Genomic DNA, 13,592 nt, shown 5'->3' on the forward strand with positions numbered 1-13,592 from the left:
CAGGTCCTTCAAAATAAAATGTTGCCCACGCTCCATGTTTGTCAGGTCTTAGTGGTTGTTGAGCGTCTCCGAATCTTTTTTGTGGTCATCTGACTGAATTAACAACAAGAAACTTTAACCATCACTAACAGCAGATGCTCTTATATACCCTTGGACCCCGAGGCCTGTGCACAATAGACCCGTGCTGGGATTTATCCGTGTGCAGGGGCAAAAGACATTAGGGCCTCAATGGGATTATTCCTGAATATAGTTGTATAGATAAGTCTCTATTTTTATAGAGTTCCGGTATTACAATGACACCAAGTCCATCCATCCATTATCTATACTGCTTATCCTTTGAGGGGGAGCTGTTTATGACAATTTTAGAGTTTGTATTTATTAGTAAGCTGGTGTATTTCCGTGTTGAATCTTTCATTTCTGTGCAGTAGGAGGACTAGGAAAGTCTTAAAGACATTAAAGAATCTTGAAGTTTGAATCTTAAAACACTCATAACAGCTCCAAAATTCACCTCATTATTTTTGTCACTTTCTTTAAAATTGGTAAATTATCTCCCCAAAGCAATTATTATAGCCAGTTATGTCATATTGTGCAAATATCACATCGGACTAAACTGGACCCAAATTCCTAGTATGTTGTACTCATACATGGTAAATAAAGCTGTTTCAATAGGCAATAAACACAATTGCTTTTATTATTGCAGGACTGTTGCATTAGACTTAACTAACTGCACCTAATAAATGCTCATTTTCAAAATAGTTATTTGTGTATTTCTACATCTGGTCTGCTCCTTTGTTGATACATGTGAACCTTTATTCTGAAAAGACTGGGTGTTCCGGCACAGTGGGAGGACACTGAGGATCGGGAGTGTCCCGTTCACACGCTCCACCAGCGGATCACAGGAGCAACAAACTAGCCGGACGCGGTGGATGGAAACTTTATGTCCGGATGCGTCTTTTGTTGCACTTATCCGGGGAAACTGTTTTTAACAGACTGACGATCCGGGAGATTGTTCACATTTTGACTTTTCATCTGAAGCGGCCACTCACTCACTCATTCATTCATCACTAAGCCGCTGCACCCACAGTCTGAGAGGCTGGTTTAAAATCACCCCCTCCTCTGGTGTGTGGCTGAGCCCCGTGGACAAGATGGACCCCCGGCTCTCTGTCCGCAGGTACCCGCTGCTGGTGCTGCTCTGCGCGGCCGCTGCCCTGTCGGGGACCCGGAGCCCCGTGGCTGCAGCGGGGAGGAGCTGCGCCGACACCCGGCAGGTGTACGCTGAGAAGGGCTACGGCACAGACACCGCTCCGCTGACTCAAATCTCCGGTAAGACTCTGCATGAACCTGCGGGCGAGGACAAATGACAGAATCTGAGTTTTCTGGGACTAATGCAGAATATTCCTAGAGTCGTATGTTGTCCTACAAGAGCCTTATCGAGTTTATATTGAAATTAAAATAAGACGCACGTAGAGATGTGGGTGCAACCTGGATTAAATTTTCATTACGCACATTCAGGTCACCAGAAATCACTATGAGAACATGATATCCTTATTCTAACACATGTGTTAACAAAATACACACAACACATCACCATCAGAAACTATGATAAAGTACAATGTGGCTTCAAACTCACTAATAAGCACCAGCCACACACACACTGCAGCGGTATCATGGTGAGATTTCCTCCAGAGAACTGACGCTGGGTGGTTTAAAACAAATTACAGCCGCCCCCTCCTCCCCTCTGTGCGCCTTAAATAGGATGATTATGGGGATGAGCAAATTGCCAACACCGGTGCAACAAAGAACCTCGCCCCTAATTAGTCTCTGCCTACTGGGCCACTGTTAAATCCCTGAATATAACCAAATGTATATATATAAATATATATATACACACATAAACCCACAGGCTGTGCTTTTAATCCCATCCGCCGAATGAAGAGGTGTGACAAACAGTTTGGGAGCTGTGACGTTTTTGGGTGATGGGATGAAGAGGATAGAAAAGCAGAGGAGACATAAGCCCAGATTTGTTAAAATATGAATGTGAGCAAATGATGGAGCCGGCTTGAGTGGATGAAGATGTAACCTACTTTTGAGAGGTTTACCCTGATGGTGTGGGTATTTGTCCCATCCTATTTAGGACCCTTCTCCAGCATAACCACTGGCCTTATCAGGACCAGTAGATCTTATGAGGAACAAAGCTCAGGCAAACGTAATGTAATTTCTCAGGTCCTAGTTAGGGTCAGGGTTAAGAATAAGGTTTTAGGCATGAATTGGTCATGGTTATATTTGGGATGATGAGTAGAGAAAATGCAAAGTCCTAATAAAAGATAGCAAAAAAAACCTTTGACTAAATTGATTGTTTTCAAAAAAGTCACTTTATTTCAATTCAGCTGTTTCGGGGTGTGTGAGTGACTGAGGAAACCACAATATTGATTGATTTTGTCTGTGTGTGGTGTTTGTGTGTGTGTGTGTGTGTGTGTGTGTTTGTGTGCATGTGTGTGTGTGTTACCGATGCCTAAGTCTTGGCTCACTGTCCCGTGGGCCAGGGGAGCAGATGGCTGGGAGAGCAGAGGATGAGGAGAGGCAGTTTAGAAATGGAAATAGAGGGATGAGAGAGGGGTAATGGTGAGACACACAGAGAGAACAAAAGAGGCGGAGAGGGGAACATCAGCGTGGGTGGAGTTGGGATCGAGGACTTTCAACTGTATTAATTGCAGTAATATTCCTTTTCGTATTGTGAAACGACAGGAACAGAAAATTCAAACCTTTGAATGCTGCGTGTTATTTACTCCCCTCCTGCTTGACGTTTGCATCTCATTACCTCTGACGTATCAAAGTCTCAACCTGAGCAGACAAAGAGAGACGGATTGAAGGTGAATAATTCATTCAAGGAAATTACAAAATTTCTATCACAAGCTTGTCTTTGGTAAGATTTCCCCACAGTGATGAAACTGACTGATAAGTGGAGGCATTGACTCTGTCACTTAAAACATCTGGTTATAGAGCGACTGATGTTATAATTGAAGTATTTATAATTACTTTATTAGTAGGAAAAGAAGCCCCCAGTGCTTTATATGATACCAGCTTATCATTTTACATTTGGTTACTATTAAACAAAAAATCAATCAAATTTATCCACATAACTTTCTAAGCCTGTGATCGGTCCTGACTTCTCTGTCTCCCCCGGCCTGGCTTTCCTCCCCAGGTGAGCACCTGCGGCTCTGTCCTCAGGACTACACCTGCTGCTCCAGTCAGATGGAGGAGACGCTGGCCCTCCAGAGTGAGAGGGACTTCATGAAAGCCGTGGAAGAAAACAGCCAGTTCCTGTTGACCACCTTCAGCCAGAGACATCGCAGATTTGACGGTGAGAGGATATTACTCATGTTTAACCTGGTATGGAATTAAAACAGCGTTAGTCACGTTGAAGCCATTTTCTGTAAATTTGATGGATAGACTGCATCCGGCTTGTTTTCATCTCTGCCTCCTCCATCCGTCAAGTTAGCAGCAATGATTGACAGCTGATAAACACATCTGTAGGATCTCTTACTGTGCCGATCCTCTCAAACGTGCCAGCTAGAGATCCTGGTATGACTCGTGTTGAATGTGGGAGAGGTGCTGACATTAAAGGCTCCCGCAAATTAATGTAGTTATGGGACTCGCACACACAGATTATAAAAAAATAAAGGTCACAAATGCAGCAGAGACCGAAATATGTTTGACAATTAATCCTTTAAGCTTCAGAAACACTAGATCCCAGATTTCCCACAGTGCAACTCAATGGTGTGTTTATTTGCCACTTCGATGGTGTCCTTGGTTCAAACCTTCAGGAGTGAAAATGTCCTTAAACTCCTACATGATGGTTTTGTACCACGCAATGTCTCAGACCAGAGATGACCCGGATGATGTCATAGTGATGTCAGATCCCTGTCGAGCTGAGGTACACATTATGATTCAGTTTTCACAGTAGGCAGTAGGTCTATCCGTGTTAATGGAAATGACCTTCACGTGTAGAATTGGTGAAGTGCCCCTTTAAACAAAAGGTCAGTGTCGAAAACCTTCCCATCTTTAATGACACCTTTAATGTCTGTCTGTGTTTTAGAGAACTCAATCCACATCCTAGCAGCCACAGCTCAGAGCTGAAGTTCCACTTTCTCCTCCTACCTGCTGTGGTTCTGACCTTCTTTTCTCCCTCCTCAGGCTTTTATATAATATACGTGATGAATCATTTAAAAATGCCGGAGGAGTGGGAGACTGGATATGAGTCTTAAAGATGGATTTTAAATAAAAGTACACGTTGTAACACGCATTTATCAGTGAGCACGATCTGATGTAACTGTCCCTGTGAATCTGGGAAGGAGGGGTGGGTGGTGGCTGAGCGCCTACGCAGAAACCTGGCGAAGATATGAGAGAAGAAGAGAAGGTGGGTGACACGTTGGTATAATATAATCTGCTCTTTCTGCCTCCCTGCAGAGTTCTTCAGGGAGATCATCGACCTCTCAGAGAAGTCTGTGAACCAGATGTTCACCAAGACCTACGGATTGCTCTTCACCCAGAACGCACACGTCTTCCAGGAGCTGTTTGTGGAGCTGCGCAGATATTACTCTGGTTAGTTCAGCGTTATAATCCAACTCAGCTGCTGTTTGAACATGAACTCAAATTATGATTTTATGTGTTTAGATGGTCTTTGCAATGTGGTTCCACACAAATCAATAAAATGAGGGGCCTCCTGGTGGTTTGGTGCTCGAGGATGCATGTCCATGATTCCAGCTGGGGACCTCGTTTTTGCATATCTCCTCTTTCCATATGTTTTGTCAGGCTCCACTCGAAGCAAAATGCCAAAAACGGTCCGAACTAGAAAGGCACTCATTAGAGCACATAGGCACTGCCACGGCCCAACAGTCACCTCAAATTCAACCATGCTTCACTGAATGTCACACGCTCAAAGATATCACTCCCCTAAATACACCTTTTCATCAAGTACTGTGAATTATTCTCTGTGAAATTGGGGAAAACGTGGCCAATTTTACAATAAGTGACAATGTATTTCCTAATCTGGCCTAACATTTAATGGGTTCTTCCATGTTTCATACTACCAGCTTTCAGGTTTCATATAAATCGGTTCAGTAGTTTTTTTGCTTAATCCTGCTAAAAGACTGAGAAATAAAAAGACAGACAAATGAAAAGCAATGGAAACACAACCTCCTTAGCACAGGTAATGAAATGAGCTCTGGACATTTCTGGAACGTGTTGAAACCCAGGGTAATCCTTCCATTAACTTTCATCAGAAACTCCCTGAATTAGTGTGATGCAATACACATCTTCTATATTGTACTGAATTAAGTTTAAATTATAGGAGAATCAAGATCCATGAATTATTCTCTGAGAAATCCAGAATTTTTTTGAAAAACAGCGTTTCTTACAATGTTAAAGACAGTGAGGCTTCCTCCCTCATCAGGCTCCACCAGGCTTCATGATAATCCGTCTGGTAGATATTAGGAAATCCTACTTACTAGCTTACAGGCAGACAGGGGGTGAAAACAGAACCTCTTTGGTAGATGTAAAAAAAAAAAAAAACATTTCAGAGGATATTTATACAGAGAAGCAACCTGGGTCGTGTACAACTCTGTTTTCCCACTTCATGCTCCTCTAACAGTATCATGACTGGATAAATGCAAAGAAATATTTTTTCTTGAGATCTGGTCAGAAAAGGAGCTTGAACGATTCATCATTGCACCAGCAGTTTAGGGGGGTCTTATCAGTCCATGCTCACATTGTGGTGAATCCACAGCACTGTGGAGGCAGTGGTGTTCTTTGACGAGCACTGAGATGCCAAGAAGAACTGGAGAAAACGTAATGAAATCCCACGGATGCCAGGATGTTTCTATTTCGGCTCCGAGTGGCTCTGTTCTGGCATGACAGCCGCTCGCTGGCGAGTCTGTCTGCAGGCTGTCGCTGCTTAGTCAACCTGTCTTTGTCTGCCAAGCAGCATGGACGCCTAATTTGAGGCTGTATAGTAGACTTCAGATTGGAGAGTTGCACATTCAGAACCTGTCTGCCAGTTGTCAAATCACCCGAAAGCAAACAAAATAGTGCAGCACACACAATTTATCATGTCTTATTATTAACATGTCATTGTGTTGTGTTTATTGGACTGTATAGACACCAGTGCTGGTTTGATTACAGTGTTTTGCACCAGCAGCTGTGTCCAATATTCTAACTTGAACCATGTGTGAGACCAACCCTGAAAAACACAAGTTAATGTGTCTCATCTGTCTGTTAGCAGGACTACATAAAAACTACTGAACGGATTTTCTTGTAACTGGGTGGAAGCGTGTTTGGGCCAAGGAAGAACCTATTCACTTTTTTTCTATTAGTATTTATAACTTCCTTGGATTTTGTGAATCAAAATATGTATCTGTAAGAGGGGGTGATCTTTATTCAGTTAAATTATTCTAACACACATTCCTTTCAACTATATCCCAGAATGGATATTTCCCCTGCGTTTAATGTGAGAAGATTCCAGAACATAATGCGTGCGGTGGTTTATCTGATCTCAGTACATGTGTATGTAATATGGTGATAAAGTGGCCATCAGCCTTGCTGGAGGTATTACCTGTTATCTGTGTTTTCTTTCTTGAAGGACTGTGAAATTGCATACACACCCTGCAGCCATAGAGCAGGAGGTGTTGGATACAGACATAACCTGAGCACTGTAATACTCAGTCTGTGAATATATATTTAATGATTGATGCTTTATTAGTCTTTTTCTTTATTTCCCAAGGAGTTAGTAACCACTGGCCACGGTGTGTTTGCATTTTTTCAGCAGATGATTACAATACATGTCTTTGTTTCAGAAATCCCTGCAGGAACATGTTTGTTGTGGATGTTTTCTATCAATTGCTCATCGTGGCTCCTTTGTCCACAGGGGGCAGTGTCAGTCTGACCGAGGTTCTGTCAGACTTCTGGTCCAGACTCGTGGAGCGGGTCTTCTCTCTGGTCAACCCTCAGTATCAGTTCAGCGAGGACTACCTGGAGTGCGTCAGCAAACACACGGAGCAGCTGCAGCCGTTTGGAGACGTGCCCCGCAAGCTGCGCGTACAAGTGTGTGGGCTCGGGATGGACACATGGTTGTGATTCAGTTAAACTGTGCAGGTCGTTGAGTTGTGACTGATTTTATTCTGTTTTCTTTCCACATTCAGGTATCCAGGGCTTTCATTGCAGCCAGAGCTCTATCTCAGGGCCTGGCTACAGGTCGGGATATCGTTAACAAAGCAACAAAGGTGACTGCGTCTTATTGGTTATTGTATTTGGTATCCACTTGTTTCAGGAGCAACATCAGGCTCATATGTGTAATAAACGTCCTTGTTGTGATAAATTTTAGTTACGCTACAAGGAGCTTTACAAGATGAAGCGATAAAAAACCATTAAAACAGTTTACATTTCAAACAATCAGCAATCAATAAAGTCAAATAAAATATCATTGTATAAAAATCAATGTTATTAGGTGACTTAAAAAATAATAGTAAAATCAGGCCAAAAGGCCAGTAAGCATTTAAAAGGTTGCACTACAGAAGAGTTTCTTTGTGTTCATATTATTTATATATTTCATTCTGGAGCTGCTGACATGCTCAGTTCCCTCGTGTAGTGATATTCATGGTAATATTGTGCCTTGTTTTTCAGTTGACAGCAGACTCTGATTGTGTGCGTGGCCTAATGCGTCAGTGGTACTGCCCTCTGTGTCGAGGGCAGCCCTCCCTGCGGCCCTGCCACTCCCTGTGCCTTAACGTGATGAAGGGCTGCTTAGCCAATCAGGCCGACCTCGACACCGAGTGGAACAATTTCATTGGTGGGTGAGCGCAGGGTGAACAATGTAACCCAGTATGTTTTTAAGTAGGTTTAGGGTCATTATACATGTGTGTAAAAGGTATTTATTATATACCTTTTGGTTTTGAATTATTTTAGATTCTTCAGAAAAAAAAGAAGATGTTGAGGCTCAAGTGACATTTAAGTGCACTATCATTAATAAACGGAGCGGACGTAAAAGTAAAATCCTTTTATTGCTCCTCTGTCACTCATTCACTTTCCACTTCCTATTCCCCTAATGAATTCCTCCTCCATTAATCATTCATGCTTCTCTGCTCCTTTCCAATTGATCTGTCTTCCTGTGTTTCCTTTCCCCTTTCATCAAACCCACACATTCCCTGCATTTTCTTTCTTTTCATGTGCAGCGCCTCCTCTCACCTTTCATCGCTCCATCCATGTCTGCTGCACCCAAATCCATTTCACCCCCTTTTCTTCAGCCGCCATTCATACCCCTTGTTTCTTTCTCCGCATCTTAAACACCTCAAACAGATGTAAATCAAATCTCTTCAGCAGGTTGAGCCCCTGAGAGACACCAGGAAGTGTTGTCTTGATGTTCATCAGAACAAAATGCCACCAACAGAGCTTATCGTTCAGTTTTTGCTTGAACACCCTGAGAATATGAACGAATGTGGACATAAAAAAAAAAAGGTCATCATCCTACCTTCTTTATTTCTGTCTCTTCCTCTCAGATGCTCTTTACCAGGTTTCAGAGAAGTTGGAGGGGCCGTTCAACATGGAGCTTGCAGCCGACTCCATCTCTGTGAAGGTGTCAGAGGCCATCATGCACATGCAGGAAAACAGCGTCACCATCTCCACCAAAGTAAGAAAGAAATGATGTGCATATAAAAAAGGAACAGATATAGACAGTGATGCATTTTTATTGTTTTCCGAGACTTTTGCAATCGTCTTGTTTTTACTGAATCTTGAGAAAAACAGATTTTATTTTGTGATTCCCTCCACCATCTTAAAAAGGTCACTCTCTCATGTCAAAGCTATAATTTTACTTAATGTTTAATTATAATTTTACTCTCCCTGATGAGACATAATACAAGAAATTTGATGAGAATTATACACGGAGAGCTAAACATCTTCACAGGAGCTAATCCACCAGAGACTCTCACTTCTGAACAGAACCAGAAAAACTCTTTAATTTAGCTTTGTTTTACACTAACAGTGTTTGATTTATGGAGACTATGGAGAACCATCCCTACAACTGATGATTGTAGACACTGACTCCCAAAGCTTCTCTCTGCTTTCAATTACAACATTAACATTAATTTAAATACACCTTCTGATGTTGAGCCTTATCGTTTTTAGTTCCTGAGCATCTAACTCTATAAAAACATTTCAAAAGCTCATAAAGAGCAACTACATCTTTCTAGACAAGTGTTGTAAAATGACTTTTTGGCAAAAAGCCAGGAGATCCCTTACTTCTTTGTTTCATATTTCATGATATTATCCCACACCCCTCAGCTGGTTATACTGGTCGCTGTCTCGTTGTGGTTTACCTCCAGGTGTTCCAGGGCTGTGGAAACCCCCGACCGACTCCCGGACGGACTCAACGCTCACCGAAAGAGTCCGGGGGAAACAGGAGGCCGTTCCGCACCTACAGCCCTGAAGAGAAACCCACCACTGCTGCAGGCACCAACCTGGATCGACTGGTGAGGAAGAAACATGTCCACTTTTTACATAGTTTAGTAGCTCTTCTTATAATACATTTATAATACATTTTGAAATAGTTTGAACATGCATGACTTTATTGTAATGGCCACTTGGGGGAAGCAGAACAAGGTGTAAACACAGCACCGAAATATTATCACTTATTAAAGTTGTTGTGGTGTATTTGTTCGCCTAAACATATAGTCCTACAAATACTGAGTGAAGGGTCTGAGAGTTGAGTTGAGTGCAAAAATGAATACTCACATTCTTGGTTACTGAGTATAATGTTCATTGTATCAATAACAAAATAATTCTACTGCAGGATTCATTTAGTTTATTAAAGCAAGGCTGTTGTATGCCTCTTTCTAAAAGTGCTGTTTCAGTCTACATATACGTCTTTTCACTAAGATAACACATTTACGAGGCAAGAAAGAGTTTTGTAAGGTCTAAGTGACCTTTGACCTCCAAATTCTAATCAGGTCACTCTTGAGTCCAAGTCAAGGTTTGTGCCAAATTTGAAGAATTTCCCTCGAGTTGTTTTTGAGATACCGTGTTCACAAGGATGATGCAGACAAGCAAACACTGAAACAATCAACAAGACAATAGTTTGTTTTGTTATGGTCACATGTTTGGGTTGGGTGTTATTTAAATTTATTACACTGAAGCTACAGTTAAGTAAAATGTTTGCTTTGTGCCTGCATCAGGGATCAGACATGACCACTGAGCAGAAAGCAGAAAGCAGTGAGAGGAGAAAATGAGAGATTAAAATAGTTTCAAACAAACAATATGAGAGTGCAGCCGTCAGGGCCCAGACAGTTTCCCACTGACGAGAGTGAGCTGCAAAATAAAACCAAGAGCAGAGGAGAGAGCAAAGTACAGTCATTATTTATTTCTATTTATAAGATATAAAAGAAATGTGATTGAAAAACTGACCCATATTCAGTGCCATGTCAGTTTTTGACTTTGTCAGCACTGCACACTCCATATGCTTCCTCCATCCAGCCATAGCAAACAGGGAGAAAAGCCGGTGTGAGTCATAACCAGTTCCTTACCGCCTCCGCACAGGTTACCGAGCTGAAAGAGCGACTGCGGCCGATGCAGGGCTTCTGGGTGTCCCTCCCACACACCACCTGCAACGATGAGAGGCTGGCTGCCGACGTCACTAATGAGGAGCGCTGCTGGAACGGGCAGACCCGGGGGAGGTGAGGGGGATCAGAGCGGGGATGGATGGAGGGAGGGTGTGGTGGAGGCGGAGGTGGAGAGTGGGAAGGAGGGAGGGAGGGATTGTACAAAGGTGGCAGAATGCTACAGATGGAACTTGGTTTAATTTTGCCACCACCACATCCTCCATGTGTCGGCCTTCTGCAAAGATACACACCCTCACTGCACATCCGGGCTGATTTCAACTGCTTTGAAATGATCTGTGTTCATGTGTGAGCGGTGTTTTCTTACATGAATTCCACCCGCGCCCACTCTCTCAGGTACCTGCCGGACGTGACGGGGGACGGTCTCGTCAGCCAGATCAACAACCCCGAGGTGGAGGTGGACATTGCGCGGCCGGATGTGAGGACCAGACAACTGATCATGGAGCTGAGGGTGGCGACCAACAAACTGCGACACGCTCAGAGCGGACAAGACATGGACTTCATGGACAGTGAGTGTTCCTGATGCTGGATATTTATAAATCTGCATATATCTTGAGTGTATGTTATATACTGGTACATTTTAGAGGTAAATTGAAATGAAGTGTGAAGATCTGGAACGAGATAGATTATTCTTTCTTAGTTTTTCTTTCTTCAAATGTATTTTGTCGTCTATGAAATGGACAGTATGACATCACAAATAATATAATATTTGCTCAAAGTTCACCTAGTGGATAATTTAGTCCCCTATCAAAGCCAGGTAAGTGAAAGTTGAGGCGGGAGTTTCCTACATGTGCGAGAAGCGGTTGACCAATCACAACAGAGTGGGCCAGATGACCAATCAGAGCAGACTGGGCTTATTGGGAGGCGGGCCTTAAAGAGACAGTAGCTAAAACCAAGTGTTTCAGACAGAGGCTGAAAAGAGGAGCTGCAGCAATTGGCAGTGAGAAAAGTGGTGTGTTTCTGAACATTGAGGGTGTGAACCTTTTTAAGTAATAACTCTATCTTATTGTACACGTGAGAAATCTCTTCTCTTGTTCCAGGTGAGGAGGGCAGTGGTTCAGGGGGAGGGGATTACGGTGAAAGGTACAATGATGACTGGCCGGGCTATGGGCCTAACTCCCCCTCTTATAACAAACCCCCTCGTAACCCGGACTCCAACCCCGCAAAGCCTCCTCGGGTCCGAGAGAAAGGCGGCTCCAAGTGGAACAGGAACAACGGCCATGGACGGGTTCGTTCTGCGACCAGCAGGCTCACGTCCTCGCTGCTATCTTTGTGTTCTTTCCTGGTCACTGTTGCCCCCATGTGGAGATAACCGGTTATTACAGAGTAGAGGTTTTCTGTCTTACTGAGTCTCAAGCACATTGTTGAACAAAATAAGTCATTCCTTTTTTTTACACCAGCGAAAAACAAAAACAAAGATAAAACAGGTTAATTTAGCAATAATCAAAAAACCTGTTTACAGCACAAAATAAAAAGGTAAAAGTTAATATTTTTCCTTCTGCCCAAGCCACAAAAGAGGCATTATCACATGATGAAAACTAATACTTAATCAATACGTACTGACCTTTTTTTAGTGCCATTTGTTGGAGATGTTTGACCTGTTGCAGTCATGAGCCGGGCTGCAGCATAGAAGTGGAACTAAAGTACTGAAACAGCTAAAGGAATGAGCAGCATGTGTGGGTGACGGAGTCAGTGATCACATGGTCTGTGAGATAGAGAGAGCAAGAGAGAGAGAGGGAGAGAGAAAGAGAGAGATTATTGGAGCTGGTTGATTACTGTGTAGTTTCAATGATCAGCTGAAATGGTCCGAGTGCATCTGTTTGCTGCCTTTTCTCACAAAATTAAGTTGATTCATGTTTTTGATTTGATTTCTTATTGTGGTTCATTTTTTTCACTTTTCCTCTTGTGGAAATAGTGACATTTAATTTAATATTAATTAATTTAATATTAATTAATATTAAATTATTGATATGTATTTCTGCCTGGAAGATAAAAAAAGAAGAAGAAGTCGGGATCAGTCTTTAAACCAAACACGGGGCTTATTTTGAATGTACCTAGATGCTTAAATTCATTTTAGGCTACTTGTGACAACAAGGGGTTAATTCATTTATTATACTGATGCTTTTAATTTATTTGTAATATTATATTTCATGTTGTTATGATTTTAAGGGTTAAAGGCTGAGTGTTTATCCTCTGAAAAAGTGTTTGTCTCAGACTTTCTCTGGTAAAAAAGGAAAATCAAGCTCTATTTATTTATAACTCAAACCAATCATTTTAAAGTCTGAAACCAATCAGAATAAAACTGTAAATTTTTTATATTTATTTGAGCCAAAAAACCAGCTGCACTTTTTTAAAATCTTTACCAGAGATAGTTGAGGAGGAGCATGTGTGAATGAGTGTTTGTATGTCTGGTGTTTTGTATAGTTTGTTGTTACATGTTCCTGTTCGGAGGACATGCTGAGGAGATGTTGGGATGTTTTTAATGAGGCGTTTTTCTACTTATTTTCCTAAAAGCAAACAAAAGATGATGAAGAGAGTGAGCGAGCTCATGATGTGACGTAAACATTTGGATGAAAATTTACGGAAACACAAGTACGGTTTACAAATGCTTGATGTTTTTTCATAAAGATACAATCAAAGATAAAAAAGTGAGGAGTTGGTCATTAAGGAGAGTACATTGACGAGCGTAAAGTAATAATCTGACTATTAATACATACTCTCGTGTCCGTATATGTTGGGTATGAAGCTAACGCCAGCAGCTGCTTAGCTTAGCTTGACTTAAAGGCTGGAGATAAAGAAACGGCTAACCTGATGAAAAGTTAGGTAAGAGAATCGGTGTACCAGCTCCTTAAAGTTAAATCTAATTTTTAACATCTTTGTCTTGTTTAACGTGTTTAAAAACTGATGAGTACAAAACAGGGAACAAGT

General features: G+C 42.0%; 1 protein-coding gene across 1 annotated transcript; it reads left to right on the top strand.

Annotated features, from left to right (window-relative positions):
* Nucleotides 1–1,145: 1,145 nt before the first annotated feature.
* On the top strand, nucleotides 1,146–11,976 carry gpc2 (glypican 2). Its single transcript, XM_053429198.1, has 11 exons — nucleotides 1,146–1,323; nucleotides 3,203–3,361; nucleotides 4,468–4,602; nucleotides 6,923–7,098; nucleotides 7,197–7,277; nucleotides 7,678–7,843; nucleotides 8,550–8,680; nucleotides 9,375–9,521; nucleotides 10,585–10,721; nucleotides 11,001–11,173; nucleotides 11,705–11,976. Exons 1-11 carry the CDS (start codon nucleotides 1,146–1,148, stop codon nucleotides 11,974–11,976), a joined length of 1,755 nt encoding a protein of 584 aa, XP_053285173.1.
* Nucleotides 11,977–13,592: the final 1,616 nt, after the last annotated feature.

Source organism: Pleuronectes platessa, chromosome 8, assembly GCF_947347685.1.
Source record: "Pleuronectes platessa chromosome 8, fPlePla1.1, whole genome shotgun sequence".
Lineage (NCBI taxonomy): Eukaryota > Metazoa > Chordata > Actinopteri > Pleuronectiformes > Pleuronectidae > Pleuronectes > Pleuronectes platessa.

Coding starts and splice junctions, on each gene's coding strand:
- gpc2 (XM_053429198.1), top strand. CDS start 1,146: ATGGACCCCCGGCTCTCTGTCCGCAGGTACCCGCTGCTGGTGCTGCTC. Junction 7,844..8,549: donor CGAGTGGAACAATTTCATTG/GTGGGTGAGCGC, acceptor TCTTCCTCTCAG/ATGCTCTTTACCAGGTTTCA. Junction 8,681..9,374: donor GCGTCACCATCTCCACCAAA/GTAAGAAAGAAA, acceptor GTTTACCTCCAG/GTGTTCCAGGGCTGTGGAAA.